At 42.0% G+C, this 20,627-nt stretch overlaps 1 protein-coding gene across 1 annotated transcript in view; it reads left to right on the top strand.

Moving 5' to 3' along the window:
• TDRD3 (tudor domain containing 3) overlaps positions 1-19,231 on the top strand; it is a 281,940-nt gene extending 262,709 nt beyond the window's left edge. Inside the window, exons 13-14 of the mRNA XM_065405303.1 lie at positions 10,898-11,032; positions 18,930-19,231. Of these exons, the coding sequence (XP_065261375.1) occupies positions 10,898-11,017 (120 nt within the window). The 3' untranslated portion in view covers positions 11,018-11,032; positions 18,930-19,231. The remainder of the gene's footprint in view (positions 1-10,897; positions 11,033-18,929) is intronic.
• Positions 19,232-20,627: the final 1,396 nt, after the last annotated feature.

The following is a 20,627-nucleotide window of genomic DNA, read 5'->3' as shown; positions in this document are numbered from 1 at the left end:
CACTTCCCTTGGAAGGTGGCTTTCTTGGTGGTCATTCTATCGGCCAGGAGACTGTCAGAGATCTGAGCCCTCACCTTAGAGCCCCCATATACAAACTTCTTCAACGATAAAGTGCAGCTATGCCCACGTCCAAAGTTCCTCCCGAAAGTGTTTTTTCAATTCCACTGCAACCAATCGATTTTTCTGACAGTTTTCTATCCTAAGCCACATGTCAGACGGGCCCTGGCATTCTGTAATCAGAGGACCAAACCATTCTGTAAATCAACAACGCTTTTCATAGCGATAGCTGAAAGTATTAAGGGGCTCCCCATCTCCGCTTAGATAATTTAATCTTGGATCACATCATGTATCCAGGCATGCTATGACCTCGCAGGGGCCCCCCTCCACTGAACCCGACTGCTCATCCCATAAGGTCTCAGGCTTCTTTGGCAGCTTTTCTAGCTCAAGTTCCTATCCAAGATATCTGAGGGCTGCAATCCTTGGTGCACATGTTCTCAGCGCACTATGCCATCACTCAACATCTAGAGATGATGCCCACTTTGGCCACGCTATGTTGCAGCTTCTCCTTGAACTCCAAGCCACCTCTGGTGCAACTGCTTGTGAGTCACCTACATTGGAATGGATGTGTGCAAGCACTTGAGGAAAACTGATTACTGACCTTTTGTAACTGTTGTTGTTTGAGATGTTGTATATGTCCATTTTGAGACTAGGGGTGTAAAATATTAAATAGTTAAATGGTTAACTGGTAAGTATTAGTCTGACCATTAACCCCCTGCGCACCGGCCGGAGCAGCCCCAGCTGCGCCAGATGGCTGGAGCAGCCCCTGCCCCTTTCCCTTTAATCGATTACCCAGTTAAACGATATAGTTTTAATCATTTAAATGGTTATCTTTTAAAATGATATTTACATACCTATCCAAGACCCACCCACCAGCCCCTCTCTCAGAGTGGTTGGTAAGAAGAAACTGCAGGGTGCAGTCTTGGCAGGGCCTCTTATACCGGCGCTATGAGTGTGCGGCACCAGAGGTCGCTAGAGCCAACCTGACGGATCCCACTAAGGGAAAAAATTCTAGCAACTATGCTCACGGCACGCACTCACCTACATTGGAATGGACATGTGCAACACATCTCGAAGAACAACAGTTACAAAAGCCAGTAACTGTTTTTTTTTCTGTTTGTGCATTTAACTGATTGCTTTGTACCTGCTTCGGCCTTGTGTAATTTTCCTTATGTATTCATTATTATTATTATTTAATATTTGTTACAGTAGAGTCCGAGGTCCTGACTAGGGCCCATTGCAGTGGTGCAAAGAGGTAGACATGATCCTATCCCAAAGGGCTTACAATATAGGGAAACAAACAACATACAAAGAGATGGGAAGATGGAGACAGTCAAATATATACAATTTTAATATAAGTATTAGGGGCAGAGAGCAAATGAGAAACCTCTCTGTTTGTGATGGAGAAAGAGGATAAAGAGTTCTGGAGGAGGTGGTAGATCATAGAGGATCATGTAGATATTTGTAAGAGTTGGCAAGATCTTGTACAGAAAAGGAGAAGAGGGCAGGCGGGATCTTGGAGGCAGTCAAAGTTAATAAATAATCAATTGTGAACATGACTCAGTGAGGCTGGAGAAACAGTGTTGTTAGTCAAGGCATGTGGCATAACTGAAGGAGGACAGCAAATTTGTAATATAAGTAATTTATGTGGTCATAGAATCATAGAATATCAGGGTTGGAAGGGACCTCAGGAGGTCATCTAGTCCAACCCACTGCTCAAAGCAGGACCAATCCCCATACAGATTTTTGTCCCAGATCCCTAAATGGCCCCCTCAAGGATTGAACTCACAACCCTGGGTTTAGCAGGCCAATGCTTAAACCACTGAGCTATCCCTTCCCCCCCGGGACCTTCTCCAGAGGTGTTCAGGAGCAGCAACAAGGAAGTGGATCTTGGAAATGCATTCGTGACCCAAAGGATGGACTTTGTGCTGGAAGAGGAAAGACAAAGAGGAATGGAAGGATCTGACAGCAGATTCCACAGATGGAGATGAGTTAGAGAGGCAGAGAAGTCCTGGGCATAAATGGATAGGTAGCTAGCCATGAAAGAATAGATGGGTGGGCAGTGGTCAAGGAGGTGAAGTGCTGGTGGCAGAGAGGGAATGTAGAAATCAGAGAAGGAGATATACATAGTGAAGATAAGGTCAATCAAGTGGCCATTTTGGTGCGTGAGACAGTTGTTTTAGCATTTGAGATCAAACAAGGAGTGAAGGTCAGAAGGAAAGCAGCTAACAAGGGACAAGACATCAACAGATGAGGGTGGGAGATTGTGAGCAGAGGCGGGAGAACCAGGTATTGGAGAGAGGAAAGAGAATGGGAGGGGGATGCAGGGAAAGAAGAGGGAAGAGTCAGATGGAGTGTTGTTTAGTAAATTATCTCTCTGTCATTATCACTTGTTACAAAGCCTCCTTTTGTGTCACCCAAGGCTTCAAAGAAGAGGGAGAAATGGTGGTGGGGGGGGTTGTTTTTGTTTTACATTTCACTACAGACTGTATTGTAGCAAAGCTAACTGAATTGGAATGTGTGCACCTTCAGCTCTTCACTATATTTATAATGGAATGACAGTACAGTAAAATTTGTCTTACTCAATTTTTAGTTTTAATTTGGACTGATCAGTTGTGTTTCTGGGGTTCCAAGGACCAACAGCATTAAGAACAGAGGCTTTGTACAAGCCAGGTATTGTGAAAACTCTCTTGTTATAACTTATCAATGACCTTTACTCTGAAGTGCTTGTCATCCTTACAACGAGACCCCATTCATTATGGGTGAAAGGTAATTCATTCTTTAATTTATTTAGTCTGGGTCTTTTTTGAGGAAAGACTATCACTCCTGTGAAATAATGTGTAGTGTTTTTCATGGTATACGCAACTACTGAATAGCTTCAAGCCTGGCTTAGGCTGTTAAAATGAGATGGCTGATTCACTACACTCATTTGAAAAATACTAGAATACATTGCTAAACCTTCAGCCACAATTCTGTGCAGTTTAGTCTGTCTGTTCCAGAGAAACCTACATTTAACAGACAGACCAGGTTAATTCTCCACTCTTAAGAAGGGTAGTCTTTTTATTTTAGGGTTGAAGACTTTGGCAGGGAATTGTAGGAAATCTCAGATTGCATCTGTCTTCATTCTCTTGGCAAGTAAATAAATGTATAAAAAACTTTTTGCTTTTAGTTCTGCTGATTCCGTAACTTAGAAAGAAAGATACACTAACAAAAACTGAAAATTGACAATGATGAAAAAATCAGGAAACTTTCCTATTAAAGTTTTCAGCATCTCAAAGTTTAAATAATTCCACACTGACCTTAGTAAAAGTCTGATTATGGTATAAAATAGGGTTTCATGGTTTAGGTCCTAAGACTTACTTTACTTTAGTTTGTTATATTGTAGATCTTATTTTCTTTCCTGTGAAGGGTGAAAAACCTTCTGTATTTCATATAGCTCAGTGTTGCAGAAATGAAAGTGGGTTAATTAGGTGCTGAAATGTCATTGTTAACTGTGTTTGCTTTATCTGCAAATTTAGAATAACCAACACTGATACATACTAAATTTGTTTTCAAGAACATGAATCTAATGACAATAATACATAGTTTGGTAAATAGTGGAGAGTTCTGTGATTTGTGACAGGTGTTTCCCCCTTTCTAGCACACTCAGTTTTTTTGGTAAGCTTTTCATAATACAATACAATTACACAGAATGATTGACTGGAGGCAACCTTGTAGGTGGATAGCTGAAAAGGATTTCATTGCATAGGCCATTAAACACATTTGTTTTGTCAAACATATTTGGTAACAGTTGTTGAACAAACTGTATTATTCGAAGGTTCTCTTCATCCATTACGTTGTTTTCCCTGGTCCCACTCAGTTGTTGTCCAGTTAGTATCTACGATGGAAGTTTTAATTTGTCACTAACAAAAATAAAGAAAGAAAGGGTGCAATCAGTCAGAGAATCTTGGCATGAAAAGAAACTCTTGGTATTAATTATATTAGTCTGTCACGAGGATTTAGAGTAGTGTATTGTTCAGGGGTCATGTTTATTTGAACTGTGTTTTAACACAGAAACTTTTTAGAGGGTAGAGGAAGGAGATGCAACATGGATCGTACAGGGGCTTGTGAATAGGCACAGTCACATTTTTTAAACTCAGGAACTGCAAGGAACAAGAGGGTATAATGCTGCCAGTAGTTCTAGGGCAAGGGCAGGGGCAGGGCAATAGTCCTTAAACTACTTCAGAGTTGGCCCCAGGTGGGTCAAGTGCCTTCTACAGTCTGATGCCTCAGTACATGCTGACCTTATGCTCCAGGAGGTATTCTGCTCCGGGATGATTCTAAGAGCTTCCTCTTCTCCGACCCCAATTCTGCAGTGTCTGAAAAGCCATGGTCTAGCCCTTTCTTTATTGCATTTTCCTTAGAATGAATGAGAGAGACCTAAAGGGAGGTACTTCAGAGATAATACTTTGCTTTTCTATAGCATCTTCCATCCATAGTCAAAGTTTTTTACTAATTAAAGTTAACTGAGAGTTGCAACACCCCTGTGAAGTAGGCAAGTATTTTATCCCCATTTTGCTAATAGGGAAATTGAGGCACAAAAAGATTTAAGTGACTGGTCAGAAGTCAAAAAGGAAGTTGGTGTCAGAACCAGGAATAGAACCCCAATCTTCTGACTCCCGATTCTCAGACTTAACCACAAGACCAATATAAAGCATCTGTTAACGAACTAAAATATTTCAAAACACGGTTACATCACAGAATTGAGAACATAAAACTACAGCTGTACCTTCATAAACACTGATTAACTTCTGTGCAAGTGAAACTAATATTCCAGCTCTGTCTCGTACTGAGAGCTATCAACCATATTTGTTCTGTTGCAAGGGATTATTTGAGGGCTAAACAATTGCCGGACACTTTCAGAGATGAACTATTGAAAAATAGATACAACTTTAAAGAAAGGCTAAAACCTTTACAGATAACAGAAGGCGAGATATCCAAATCCACAGTTTCCAACCTACAGTCTCTGAAAATTTTTGACTAAGGCACAAAAGGTTGTGCTATAATGCTAGCTTTCACTCCTTATGGGTTTAAACTGTCTTTTAGTCAAGACAATGTTTTTGTTAATTCAAGTAATTTGTTTATCCTTGAGATTAAATAGGAGCAGGTGTTCAAATGATAAAAATAACCACCCTTTTGCCTGCTACTCCATGTTCCTACATTTGTCCTTCTGCTCTTACAATAATTAATGTGAAAAGTTATACATTACTAATATGTCATTGCAAAACATTTTGAAATACTTTGTATGCAAGACAGATTAAAATAATCACCCTTCTTTCCCCTTCTTCTTCACATTCTCTTTACTTCTTTTCTCATTATGAGTTTGTGAGAAATTGATGTTGCTAATGTTATTTCATGTTATGAAGAATGTTATAGTATTAGGTGCAATATGCTGTGTATTGATTTGAATGAGCTTTTATGCCAGAACCCATTTTTTCTTTGCTTTTGGATATGGTGAATCCATAAAATGTAAAAAAACAAAAAACAAAAAAAAAACCTACATGTCCCTTCTATGTCTGTACAGGAAATTCTGTTTTCTTCTCTTGGCCCTTCTTCATAGGGCAATCAAATCCATTTGTGCCCTAGGAAACTTAGCTGTGTCCAAGAACCTTGTTTATACAAAGGGGACCTTCATTTAAGCAGCTGGACAGCTAAACAGGAAAAATCTTTTAAAATAATATGCATTTCTAAAATAACCTCCAAATCATTCAGTCTGTTTAGAAAACAGATTACAGATTAATTTCCATTTAACTCTTTGTTAACTGCACACTGCATTATAGGAGAGGAAAAGCATGATATTTCGGTTCTAAAGACTTTTGGCTTCTTACTCAACTTTTAAGAAACCAGTACGTCTGCCTCCTTAGTTATAGTATTTGACAGAATTAAAGATGCTTTTTCTTCCTCTTAGTCTTTCTATCCTAGTTCTCACTTGTCTTCTTTTTTGGTATTGATTTATATTGCTATTCATTATGAGGAAAACAGCCAGCAAGAGAGAACCAAAAGTGATCTACTCACTATGCAGGACTCAGTTTCCTAAGTGGCTTTCTTAATACACCTATTCCGCCTCTTGAGCTAACATTTCCCTGTACCCCTTTAGTTCATAACTTTATAGGGCAAAAAGCTAATAGTCTCCTCTAGTTTGTGTTCAGTGATAGGTAACATAGGATTATGGGTTGGTATCAACCAATAATGTCCCCCTTTTCAACTTTTCACAATCCTGTTTGTCTGAAAAACTCCTCAGTACAAAAATAACTGTTTTCTTGAACTGAATGTGCTGTGTTTGAGCAGGGGATTCCTCTTTGAGGCATCAAATCAGAAATGAAAGCAACCTGGGTTGGTATTCTTGCCAATCCCCAGAGCAAGATTGTTTTCTACAGTACACCTAGTGCTTCATCCAGGCTAGTTTTAATACCCCAAGAAATTGAGCTTCCACCACCTCCGGTGGGAGATTATTTAACAGTCATAGATTCATATATTCCAAGGCCTGAAAAGGATCATTGTGATAATCTAGTATGTGATCTCCTGTATAAGATAGGCCTTAGAACTTCCCCAAAATAATGCTTGGAGCAAATCTTATAGAAGAACATCCAAGTCCTGATTTAAAAATTGTCAGTGATGGAGAATCCACCACAACCTTTGGTAAATTATTCCAATGATTATATTACCTTGATGGTTAAAATATACTCATTTCCAGTCTTAATTTGTCTAGCTTCAACTTCCAGACATTTGATCATGTTATACCCTCCTCTGCTAGATTGAAGAGATCATTGTTAAATATTTGTTCCCCATATAGATACCTACAGATTGTAATCAAGTCACTTCTTAAACTTCTCCTTGTTAAACTAAATAGATTAAGCTTTTTGAGTCCATCACTGTAAGACTTGTTTTCTAATCCCTTAATGATTCTCATGGCTGTTCTCTGAACCCGTTCCAATTTTTCCATATCCTCCTTGTATAGTGGATACCAGAACTGGATACACTATTCCTGCAGCGCTCACACTAGTGCCAAATACAGAGGTAAAATAATCTCTCAACTCCTCCTCAAAATTCCCTTATTTATGCATCCCAGGATCGCATTAGCTCTTTTGGCCACAGCATCACACTGAGAGCTCATGTTCAGCTGATTATCCATGATGACCCCCCAAATCTTTTTCAGAGTCACTGCTTCCCAGGATAGAGTTCCCCATCCTGCAAGTGTGGCTTTACATTCTTTGTTCCTAAATGTATACATTTAGCTGTATTAAAGCACATATTGTTTTCTTGCACCCAGTTTACCAAGCAATTCAGATCACTCTGAATCAGTGACCGGTCATCTTCATTATTCACCATGGTTTCATGGTCAGGATTTTTTCCCCTCATATTACACCAAAATTTTCCCTTTGTCATGGCATTTCTCTTAATTCTTTGAGTGCTTGCTCATGTCGATTCCATTCTAGGTGTGTGCGTGCCCATGTGCACAGTCGTTGGAGATTTTTGCCGTAGGGTTGGCTGTAATGCCCTCTTGAGTACCGCACTAATGCGTTTGTATAATAGGCGTTGCTGACCCTACGCCCTCTCAGTTCCTTCTTACCGCCCATGACGGTTGGTCAGAGTGCCTTGTCTTTCATCGCAAGAGCGTTAGCAGTTCTTTCAGTCCATTGTTCTGTCTCCTTTGTTGTTAATTGATAGGCACTTAGTTAGATCTTAGGGTCATCTTTGCCCGAAGCGGGCCTGGCGGCCACAGAGGAAGTAGGCCGACCAGCACTGCAGACGCCAAGCCAGGTGACGGACCCAGCCAAGGCCCCGGTATTAACGGGGAAACCGGTTATGGGACCATCCCCTAAAGCAGTGGAGCATCCCCGATCCCTGGACCGCAGCATCAGTCCCCATCACCACAGCCTCAGACCGCGGCACCGCAGCCAGTCCCCGATTAGAAAACACAGGGCCCTGATGTCAAGGTCTCCACTTGCAAAGCATGGGACACCTGAGTCGTGATGCCGATCCCCGTATTCATGGTACTGTCGGGCCTCCCACCAGAGTTCTCCACAATGCAGATCATCGCCTAGGTGGTCTCCCAGGCGTCGAGCCCCCCCCAGTTCAGGATTGTTCCCGGTCGCGGAACTGGTCTCCGGCTCCTTGGTACCACTCTTTGGACAGGCACCAGTTCTCACCCTCTCCTTACCAGTCGCCGATGAGGGTCAGTCAGCGGTCACCGGAAGGAACATGGTCCAAGCCTGAAGGGGAGGTCAGCCCCTCGCCTATAAAAGGTGAGTCGCCACCGGCCTGTGAGATCGGCACGGCTGCTGCGGTGGTGGCAGCATGGAGACAGGGGCAATGGCCTGCTCAGTTGCAGTACTGGCACCGGTGGGGTGTACCTATTATGCCGGTCCCGTACTCCCACCGTTCCTCCCAGGCTGCATCAGACAAGCTACCCCTGACACAGCCAGCACCCAAGTCAGAGCATGGTGCTGAATCCGACACCAGGGCAACACAGCAGGCCCTGACGCCCAAGGAGCAGCCCCTCCCCCTGCTGTGCATTCATCTTTGTCATTTCCGGACAAATCAGTGATGGGCCCCATCGCAAACGAGCAGCGCCCCCCGACGACTTCAAGGAGCACCAGGGCCTGCTCAAAAGGGTGGCTGCCAACCTTAACTTAGAGGCGGAGGAGCTAACGGAGGAGTCCAACCACCTCTTTAATGTTATACCCTCCTCCACTCCGGCCTGGGTCACATTGCCCATCCACCCAGGGGGTCCTTAAAATTACCAAGTCTTTGTAGCAGACCCCCTCTTCCATTCTACCTACCTCCAAGAAGGTGGGAAAGAAGTACTATGTCCCTGCAAAGGGATTTGAGTACCTGTCACCCACCCTCCAGTGCGATCCCTGATCATTTCTGCCGTCGATGAAAGGGCCAGGCGAGTGGCACACCAAAAAATAAATGCCAACAGGCTGGACTTGTTTGTCAGGAAAATTTATTCAACAGCCAGCCTGCAATTTCGGGTGTCTAACCATCAGGCCCTGCTAGGCAGGTACAACTTCAACCTGTGGGACTCCATCAGCAAGTTCAAGGAGGGCCTCCCACAAGACCGAGCCCAGGAGTTTGCTGCGTTGGTGGACGAGGGCAAAGCAGGGGCAAGAAGCATTCTCCATTTGGTCTGGGACATTATGGACTTGGTGGCCAGGGTAGTCCCCTTCACAGTGATCATGAGGTGCAGCTCCTGGTTACAGTCCTCTGGGCTGTCCCAGGAGATGCAGACTACTCTTCCGTTTGAGGGAGCAGGGCTCTTTTGGCAGCTGACCAACGCACAGCTCCACGGCCTTAAAGACTCCCGTGCCACCCTCCATTCCTTGGGTCTTCACACCCCCCAGCAGGCTAGAAAGCCGTTCTATCCGCTGCTGCCTCCGCCTCCATCGCGATCCCAGGGTGTCCCCCCGTCCAGCTCCTACAGAAAGCTGGATAGACACAAAGGATTTAAATGGCGTCACCCTTTGTCTTCCCCTTCCTCCTTCCAGCCTTGTTCTTCCACAGGCCAAGGAAGCCGAAGCAGGTGTTTTGAGGATGCGCCCTAGGACGGCACCCCAGTCACTTCCCAGGATCCACCCCCCTGCTCTTTCCTCAACCACATGCTCCCCTTCCTGTCGGCCTGGTCATGACTGACCTTGGACTATTGGGTGCTCAACATAATATGTTCAGGCTACACCCCAAGTGCCTATCCAGGATATCTGTAGGGCGGCCACCTGGTTGTCTGTCCACATGTTCACCTCCCATTATGCACTTACCCAGCAGGCCCAGGATGATGCTGGTTTCGGTAGAGCAGTACTGCAAGCCGCTATACTGTGAACTCTGAGCCCATCTCCGAGGATACTGCTTGTGAGTCACTTAGAATGGAATTGACATGAGTAAGCACTCGAAGAAGATAAAATGGTTACCTACCTTTTCGTAATTGTTGTTCTTCGAGATGTGTTGCTCATGCCTATTCCATTACCTGCCCTCCTTACCCCTCTGTTGGAGTTGCCGACAAGAAGGAACTGAGAGGCCGTAGGGTCAGCAGCGCCTAATATACCAATGCATGAGTGTGGCACTCAAGAGGGCGCGACAACCCACCCTACAGATACTACTAAGGCAAAAATCTCTGACAACTGGGTATGTGGGTGTGCACACACCTAGAATGGAATGGACATGAGCAACACATCTCGAAGGACAACAGTCACAAAAACATAGGTAACCATTTTTTATATCCTCTTGTGCCACTCAAAATAATTCTTCCCCATTCTTAATGTATACACCCTTTAAGTTTTGTAGACAGCTAACATTTTGCACCTTAAAATATTTCTTAGAGAAGCTATATATTTAGCTCTCTTTAATCTTCTTTCATAAATCAATCTCTCCAGCCCCCTAATTATTTTTGTTGCTCTTCTGTGAACTCGCTGTAATTTGTCAATATCTTTCTTGTTTTGAGGTGCCCAGGACAGAATGCAATATTCTAGGTGTGTAATTACTTCTCTATGCCATTACTTGGTACCTTTGAATATACAGAGGCTATTTATTTATTTTAAAGGATTTGAACTTTTATACATGTATGTCTCTGCTGCAAGTCTCTTAAAACCTTTTCCTGCTGTTTCTGAGGTCTAGTTTTGAAACTTTTCAATTTTTTGCTATTTGATTTCCTAGTTTTGAAAAAATTTGAAAGAGTGATCCATTATGGCAGTTTCCATGTCATGGTAGTTTCCTGAGTGATTATCAGCATAGACGCAGCAGTTTCTATTCGTCTATAATGCATTCATTTACGCTCTACATTTAAAACAATGCTGTTTACCTGCAGGAGGAGGAGGAAGATACTTATGAGCAAACTCTAGAGTTCCGCAGAGGAGGTGATGGTCAGCCAAGACGGTCCACACGGCCAACCCAACAGTTTTATCAACCCCCAAGGGCTAGAAACTAATAGGAAAAATAAAAGGTAAATATGTAGTAGTGACATTTTATTTGTGGATTTCAGTTTCAACAAAAGTGCATCCATTGTGGCAAAGGGTATGTACCTTAGTGTTATAATATGACCTGTTCAAAGTTACCATAATTAAAAAGAAAAATAACTTTGTGGGATTATTTTCTGAAGCTTTGTTGAGTGTTGAGTTGCCAGTTGTGAGCAGGTTGAAAAAGTACAATAAATTATAGTAATTTCTATTATAAGGTACTAGGACCAAATTTACAATGTAAAGTTCCTAGGGGAAAAAATGGGTGTTTCTTATAAAAAGTCTTATTAAAATAAGTAAGCAATAACACATGACATGGCCTGCTTTATATTGTAATAATGGCATTTTTCAGAAGTATAATGCGGCATAAGCCAAAAATCCACACCTAGAAATGACTGTTATTACAGCTTTATGTATGTACTAGAGTCTTTTAGTGTCGTTGTAAAATACTTGTTTTAACAATTATACTAAATTAAAAAGTTTTATATTTTCCTTTTAAAATATTTTATCAAGTTGATAATAAAACAACCTAATATGTAATCTTTAAAATAAAGATTCACTATTCATGTCTGTTTTTTCAGAATCAACCCTTTGCAATCAGACAGAAGAAAAAGCTTTTACACAACAAATTTTATACTATTTTGCTTTGATTTAGTTCTTTTTCCCCTTGACTATAAAGACTTAGTATCTTTTTGGTTGTAAATTGTGCATACATAGGGTACAATTCTGTAGACAGAACATAGATAGATGGAAAATATATTTGGCGTTTTTGTCACTGAATGTTTTTCTGAGGTATACCTGAATATTGACAGCAGAGTGGGGGCTGTCCAGTTTATTGCACCTAGCAGGAGCCCCAGGCAGGCAGAGTGGGGCAAGTCGCTGTGCCCTGATCCTGCTCCCCAGCAGGAGTGCCGGGTGGGCACAGCGGGTCGGGGCACAGAGGCACCCTAATTGGCCCAGGCTCCTGGGCACGGACCCCATTGGCCCAATGGCTAATCCGCCACTGTGTATGCATTCGGTGCAAGGAGATCATGGCCCTCAGAGACTGAATGCAGACTCTTGAGACCAAAGTGACTGAACTGGAGGAGATAAGAGAGACAGAGGTACATAGACACAATGTTCTGGGACACAGTAGAGCAGTCCCATGCCCAGTCTGACGGCCTCTGTGCTGTTGAGAAGGATGAAAATCTTGGGGAAGGAGAACATCAAGCTGGAGCAGAGGGAAACAATCTCATAGTTGGGACCTTACTTCCAGATGATGTCATGGTATCCTCTCTCACTGAGGATGCCCCTCCTAGGTGGGAATCCCAGTTATTAGGAAAAGGCAGATAATAGTAATGGGGATTCAATTATTAGAAATACAAATAGTTGGGTTTGTGATGTCTGGGAGAATCGCATGGTGAATTTCCTGATGAGTGCAAACGTTGCTGACCTCTCAAGATATCTAGATAGACTTATGTGCAGTGTTCGGGAGGAGCTTATGGTTGTGGCACATGTAAGTACCAGTGACATAGGGAAAGGTAGAAGAGAAGTCCTGGAGGCCAAATTTAGGCTTCTAAGAAAGATTAAAGTCCAGGACCTCCATGGTAGTATTCTGTGAAATGCTTCCAGTCCCACACACATGGCCAGTTAGACAGGCAGAACTTCAGAGTCTCAATGAGTGGATGAGATAATGGAGTTTGGAGAAGGGATTTAGGTTTATTACGAGCTGGGGAACAATTTGGGGAAAGAGGAATCTATACAGGAAGTATGAGCTCCACCTAAACCAAAATGGAGCTAGACCGTTGACATGCAAAATTAAAAAGGCCATAGAGGAGTTTTTAAACTAAGGGCAGGGAGAAAGCTGACAGGTTTGAAGGAGCACATAGTTCGAACAGACACATCCCTTAGGGGAGGATTTATTAATGGGGTTACTCTATATCCTAGTAAAGAGGAGAGGAGAGAAGTTGATAAAGTACATGTAGGAATTGAAGAGAAACAGACAAACAAAAGAGTCCCATTCCATTACATCACATGAAGGCAGACAGCTAAATATTGAGAGATTTCGTAAGTTCTTGAATATAAATGCAAGAAGTCTAAGGGCTGGTCCACACTAACCCCCCAGTTCGAGCTAAGATACGCAACTTCAGCTACGTGAATAACGTAGCTGAAGTCGAAGTACCTTAGTTCGAACTACAAAGTACTTACCGCGGGTCCACACGTGGCAGGTAGGCTCCCCCGTCGACTCCGCATACTCCTCTTGCGGAGCAGGAGTACCGGCGTCGACGGCGAGCACTTCCGGGATCGATTTATCGCGTCTAAATCGATCCCAGAAGATCGATTGCTTACCGCCGAACCCGGAGGTAAGTATAGACGTACCCTAAGATGGGTGAACTTGAGTGCCTGGTATTGAACTAGGACATTGATATAATGGGCATTGCAGAAACTTGGTGGAATCATGGTATTGGTCACGCTAATACCAGAGTACAAAATATATAGGAATACCAGTGTAGGTCACACTGGAGGGGAAGTGGCGCCATATGATCCAACTTAGCTATTACTACTCAAGAAAGTGACCTTGGAGTCATTGTAGATAGTTCTCTGAAAACAGCCACTCAGTGTGTAGCAGCAGTCAAAAAAGCTAACAGTATGTTAGGAACCATTAGGAAAGGATAGATAATAAGACAGAAAATACCATAATGCCACTATCTAAGTACATCCTACATCATCACCTTATATACTGTGTCCAGTTCTGGTCGTCCCATCTCAAAAAAGATATATTACAATTTGAAAAAGTACTGAGAAAGGCAACAGAAATAATTAGGGGTATGGAACAGCTTCCATATGAGGAGAGAGAAAAAAGACTGGGACTATTCATCTGAGAAAAGCAACAACTGACGGGGCATATGACACGAATGGTGTAGAGAAAGTGAATAAGGAAGTGTTATTTACCCCCTCACATAACACATGACCAAGAGGTCACCCAATGAAATTAGTAGGCAGCAGGTTTAAAACAAACATAAGGAAATACTTCTTCACACAAGATACAGTCAATCTGTGGAATTCATTGCCAGGTGACTGCTCCTGTTTTTTCCTATTCAGATGCCTATTCCTTCTGTTCCATGTCCAGTTACCCAAAGTCTCCTCTCAGATACATAGGTGAAATTTCTACTGAAATCAGTGTTGTCTTCCTGTGTCCAAGACTTCTGCACTCCAGCCACTTTATGAGCAATGTACACAGCCAAGTAATTTCCCCTTTTTATCGACTCGCTGAGCCCAACAAAAAGTCTCTACAATTCTTGCATTAGAGTCTAGGCCTCAATGAGCCTATCGTGGAATTGTCAGGTGAAAGGATACCTGACTTCAGCACAAAAAATAGCACATAAAAATCTTCATTGTGGTCTGAATCTTTAGCGAAGATCTCTTTGCAGCTATAGTTTATTAATTTATTAATAGTGTATTATTTTAAAATTAAGATGATTCATCCTCAGAAAATGTAACTGGCATCTATGCTAACAAATTTAAAAGGCAAACCATACAATCTCTAGACCCCCAAAACGCATGATGTTACTAAATTAAAACAACAATGCAGTGACTATTAACAGCTGAGTTATCAAGCGTGCCCCGCTTGTTAGCTTTTTTCTTACTTATGGATCTAATGAATCCTTCAATCTTTAAGTGTTGATCAAAGGTTGGTAATGAGTGAAGTGAGATGTCTTAAATCGCATCATGTTGGTTGAGCATTAACCAGTGAATCTTTTTCACTTGCCTCTTGTTTTCTTGTATGTTTGTTTTTATTAAGCAGTACTTAAATTTGTGGTTGGCTTCTACTGTCCTCTTCCTCCTTCACATGGCTTGGAGTATACTGCTCTAAGTTCCGTTGCAGGGGTCGGCAACCTTTGGCATGTGGCTCGCCAAGTTAAGCACCCTGGCGGGCCGGGCCGGTTTGTTTACCTGCCGCGTCCGCAGGTTCGGCCGATCGCAGCTCCCACTGGCCGCGGTTCGCCGTCCCAGGCCAATGGGGGCTGAGGGAAGCGGCGGCCAGCACATCCCTCGGCCCGCACCACTTCCCGCAGCCCCCATTGGCCTGGAGCAGCGAACTGCGGCCAGTGGGTGCCACGATCGGCCGAACCTGCGGACACGGCAGGTAAACAAACTGGCCCGGCCCTCCAGGGGGCTTACCCTGGCGGGCCGCGGGCCAAAGGTTGCCGATCCCTGTTCTAGAGTATGTTTTCACTGCAGTTAATCTAGACTATAACTAGGGCCCTACCAAATTCACGGCCATGAAAAATGCGTCACGGACTATGAAATCTGGTCTCCCCCCAGGAAATCTGGTCTACTGTGTGCTTTTACCCTTTTGTGTGCTTTTATGATACAGATTTCATAGGGGAGACCAGCATTTCTCAAATTGTGGGTCCTGACCAAAAAAGGAGTTGCAGGTGGGTCACAAGGCTATTTTAGGAGGGTTGCAGTATTGCCACCCTTACTTCTGCGCTGCGTTCAGAGCTGGGCAGCCAGAGAGCAGCGGCTGCTGACTGAGGGCCCAGCCCTGCAGGCAGCAGTGCAGAAGTAAGAGTGGCAATACCATATCATGCCATCCTTACTTCTGCACTGGTGCTGGCTCTGGCTCTGCCTTTAGAGCTGGGCTCCTGGCCAGCAGCCGCCACTCTCCAGCTGCCCAGCTCTGAAGGCAGCACCGCAGCAGGAGCATTTGCAGAAGTAAGGGTAGTAGTACCATAACCCCATCTATAATAACCGTGCAGCACTCCCCTTTCTCCTCCCGCCCCACCTCCTTTTTGGGTCAGGACCCCTACAATTACAACACTATGAAATTTCAGATTTAAATAGCTAAAATCATGAAATTTATGATTTTTAAAATCCTATGACTGTGAAATTGACCAAAATGGATGGTGAATTTGGTAGGGCCCTATCTATAACCTGGGTGTTGACCCAAACCACCTTCTGTCCACACAGAAAAGCCTCTAACCCAGTTTTGAGGGTGCTTTAAGACAGATTAGCAGGCATGGCTTTAGCTTGGGTTTCACTTCAGCCTGTCAAATCTGCCTACTTTGCCGTGAGAATGCAGGATAATCAAACCTGAGCGCTGTTAGTCCTCCAATCAAATCATCCAGTTCCATCTGGGCTGTTCTACTTGTCTAACAGCTCCTTTCTTCAGCACTGCACTTCTGCACCCATGTTTGCCTGCTCCATTTCTGCTGCATTTCCACACCATTTGAACAGAGATGCCATCCAAGAAATCTTGCCTCCGTGCTGCCAATTGGTCAGAAGCTGACACCAGGCTTGGGGGGAGGGATAGCTCAGTGGTTTGAGCATTGGCCTGCTAAACCCAGAGTTGTGAGTTCAATCCTTAAGGGGGCCACTTAGGGATCTGGGGCAAAAACAGTACTTGGTCCTGCTAGTGAAGGCAGGGGGCTGGACTCAATGACCTTTCAAGGTCCCTTCCAGTTCTAGGAGATAGGATATCTCCATTAATTTGTAATTTGTAAAATTTAATTTGTGTTTCTGAGGCGAAAGGTCGAATACTTTTCTTTTCTGATGCTAAAATACCCTGCTTTCTTGGGGATTATTCCTTTAGTTTTGGCAACTGGGCATACAAAATTTATTCCTGGCTTGTGTCTAGGTGATAATTGAGCTAATTATTGACACCCTGTTTAGTGTTCTCTAGAGATTCTGTTTTGATAGCCCAATATATTTACTGAGAAATTTGCTGAGAAAAGGTGAGTGAGTCACCGACACCAGAAATTTCACAGATAATTAAAAATGCAAACAAACGTTTATGTATTTCCGAACCTCGTGGGGTATAGACAAACCTGGATTCTAAATTAACTGTAGCTGCTGAGGGAAAAAAAGACTTGAGTGTTGTGCAAAACTTAATAAAAACCCTGTTCAAAGTTCAGTGGCTGTCGATAAAGCTAACAAAATAGGAAATGATAATGAAAATACTGTATTTTCATTATATGAATTGATGGTACAATCTGTCTTGGAATACCATGTTCAGCTGTGATCACTCTTACTTCATAAGAGATATAGAAAGAGTAATAGAAGTCCACAGATGGGTGAGGATAATGGTTAGAGGCATGGACAATCTTCCATAAGAGAATGATTGAAAAGCTTTGGGATTGTTTAATGAGATGAAAAAGAGAGTGTTATATTTGGTTGCTCCTTCTTACCCTTCCTCATATTGCAAGAACAAAAGGATATTTAATTAAAATGAAAGTCAACAAATTTTAATTTACTAAAAAGAATCTTTGCTGCGAGATAAATCCTGGAGTTTCCCGTTGACTTCAGTGGGGCCAAGATCTAATCCCTATAGTTTAATAGGATTCAAAAAAGGATTAGGCATTTATATGGATAATGGGAACATCCTCAGTTGCATAATAGGTGAAAATACAGGCTGGGAGGCGATAATAACCCTCTATTTCACAACATAAGCAAACCACTAACTGATGGGAGTTAGGAAGAAACTTCCCCAATGAGTAGATTCTGTAATTGTTTACTACAGGGCTCCTTACACCTTCCTTTGAAGCTTCAAGTACAGGCCAGTGACAGAGACAGGATACAGGATTAGCTGGACCTGCTGGTCTGATCCTGGGTGGCAAATACGATCTTCCTAACAGTTTTCTAAAATGTCAAACATGGGGTTTTTTTCAGGATCTCTCTAAATTAAGTGGCTATATTTAGGTGGAAAAATATCTGCACAACAAAACAAACTTAAACACGCTCTATCTATAGTTAGTAATTAAATTCTGCAGAGAAAATTGATATATAATTTATTTTAAAAGAAAATAGAGGATTTTTTTTTAAAAGGTGTCTCGTGAAGCTGAATAGTTTCTCAGCATGTTTTGTCATCTTTTAAGAGACAGTCCTAATAATATGTTTTAAATATCACTATACTTCTTCCTCACAATTTAAAACATTATTCCTTAACTGAAGAAATCAGATATTTCCTCTCCTCCAATTCTGCACAGAAGCTGTTTATTTCAAAATTTGCTCAAAAAGATACATCCAATAGCTATTTCTCGCCCAAAACTTGGGGTTATTGGCCAAATGTAATAAATGGCCAATGGCAGCTTAGACTGTTACACCTTGGCTAATGTTACCAGTCCCAATGCAGTTCAGTCTTAATGTACTTGTATTTATGCAGTTCAAATATAAAATGTAGTGGGGTTATGCATATCCAATATTCATTGTCATTACAACTCATTATGAAACTATATTATTTGCACGCTGACTAATATGAATCTTGAGTTGCACTAGATCAAAAAATTTTGCTCTCCTTGCCTATTATAATGTAAAATCTCAGTAACTATGACTAAATATAAACTGTTTACTTTTCCAGAAATGGGTTAGACTTTTAACCATCTCACTAGTAAGCATTTGTGCTTAATTTTAGAACTTTGTGTTCACTAATCTGTTTGGATACTGAAGTATATATCAAAGTTCTCTCTATTTAACTGAGTTTACTAGGTTTGCTTTGTGGAGTTTGTGATGAGTCCAACAGAATCTATAGAGGAAATTGGCCTGTCTGAGGTGTAGGCAGGAGAAAAAAAGATCAGCTTTACATTGCAGTAGATGGGTTTTCAAACATGGCAAAGACATCATCAGACAGGCCCTCTTAATCTCTTTTTCAGGTAGATCACTATGCTGCTCTCTGTGCGTTTCATTTTGGGTGGCGGGGGGGGGGGGAAGGTTGTTTTGTTTTGTTTTTTGGTAGTATAGTAGCAGTCATGTCTATTGCATTGGAGTATAACCTTCCAGTTTACTCTTCTAAAGGCTTATTTCTCTAAGTACAATAGAATAGATATGTACTCTTTTGGATGAAAAATAGAAATTGTACAGAAAACAGAGAGCTTTGTAGCTTATGTATCTTATTTTTTCATTTAGCAAATTTCTTGGGGGGAAAAAAGTCATCAACAGCCCCCCAGTGCTCGAGACTTCTAGAAGAACTGCTGGCTTTTCCTGAGGAACAGGATACAAGAAAGATGGCTGGTGTGATCAGGAGGAATCCACAGCTGACCAGCACCCGAGATTTTTTTAAAGTTCTTAGTTGTATGAAGCAAAATACTTTTTACATATGAAAAAAGCAAATTGTTATTGCTCCCATCAATAAACCCATGGTGCACTATTCTGTTATTTGCCTTATATTTTAGTTATCCTTGGATATTACTTAAATTTCAGTATGATCCTTTTTACTAATTTAGAGTAGACTTTGCATCCAATCCTGCTTCCATTAAAGAAAACAGCAAAACTCCTACTACATTAAATGGAAGCAGGATTGGGCCCTTAATATTATTTTATTTTTCTAGAATAACCATTCTAAAACTTGTTAGAACATCTCCAGTAATTATTGTAGAGTGGAATCATGGACTGACTCCCACACAGCTTGGTATGTTTCTTTTCCAAAATTACCTAAGGCCAAAGTTATGACTTTGCATGCTATGCTGTTCACAAAATGTGCTTAAAAGGCTAATGAAGGATAATTGGTCAGTATTTCAACAGTAATATCCTAAATAATTTTAGCCAAACATTTCCTTTTAAAAAATTGATTGTACTTTGCTGTGGAAACAGATATTGAACGTGGCACAGCAAGGTATGCCTTTGCATCAAGGTACTTTTAACTGAGCGTACAGCACCAAGGACAGACTCAAAGGCACAGGAGAACACAAAGTACACTTGAACTGTTGAATATTAAATTCTCACTTTTTCTTATAGTTTCACATTTTGCTTTTATTGCTTCAGTTACTGTTGGAAATGTTTTAATTAATCTTCTTTGAAGCTTGACAAAGGGGCCCCCTGTGGGGAAGGCTACATTTCACTTCAATCCTTATTGCAGAATGGGTGAAATTTTATCCCTGTGCAGAGAGGCAGTACAAGACCTATGCACCACCCATGTCCCATGTAAGCCTTATTTTGATGGCTGAAGTGGGACTGAAGTGGTGTACAAGGGCAAGAACAAGTTAAAAATTACTTAGACAAGGTAGATGTCTTCAAGTCACCAGGGTCTGATGAAATACATCCTAAGATACTCAAGGAGTTGATTGAGGAGATATCTGAGCCATTAGCGATTATCTTCTAAAAGTCATAGAAGACGGGAGAGATTCCAGAGGCCTGGAGAAGGGCAAATATAGTGCCAATCTATAAAAAGAGAAATAAGGACAACCTGGGGAATTACAGACCAGTCATCTTAACTTCTGTACCTGGAAAGATAATGGAGCAAATAATTAAGCACTCCATTTGAAAACACCTAGAAGATAATAAGGTGATAAGTAACAGCATGGATTTGTTAAGAACAAATTGTGTCAAGCCAACCTAATAGCTTTCTTTGACAGAGTAACAAGCCTTGTGGATAAGTGGGAAACAGTAAATGTGGTATATTCTGACTTTAATGAGGCTTTTGATACTGTCTCTCATGATCTTCTCATAAACAAACTAGGGAAATACAACCTAGATGAAGTTACCATAAGGTGGGTGCATAACTGGTTGGAAAACTGTTCCCAGAGAATAGTCATCAGTGGTTCCGAGTCAAGTTGGAAGGGCATGTCAACTGGGGTCCTGCAGAGATCAGTTCTGGGTCTGAGTCTG

The sequence above is a fragment of the Emys orbicularis genome, chromosome 1, assembly GCF_028017835.1.
Source record: "Emys orbicularis isolate rEmyOrb1 chromosome 1, rEmyOrb1.hap1, whole genome shotgun sequence".
NCBI lineage: Eukaryota > Metazoa > Chordata > Testudines > Emydidae > Emys > Emys orbicularis.
The sequence above is the reverse complement of the archived record's forward strand: the minus strand, read 5'-3'. Positions and strand labels throughout refer to the sequence as shown.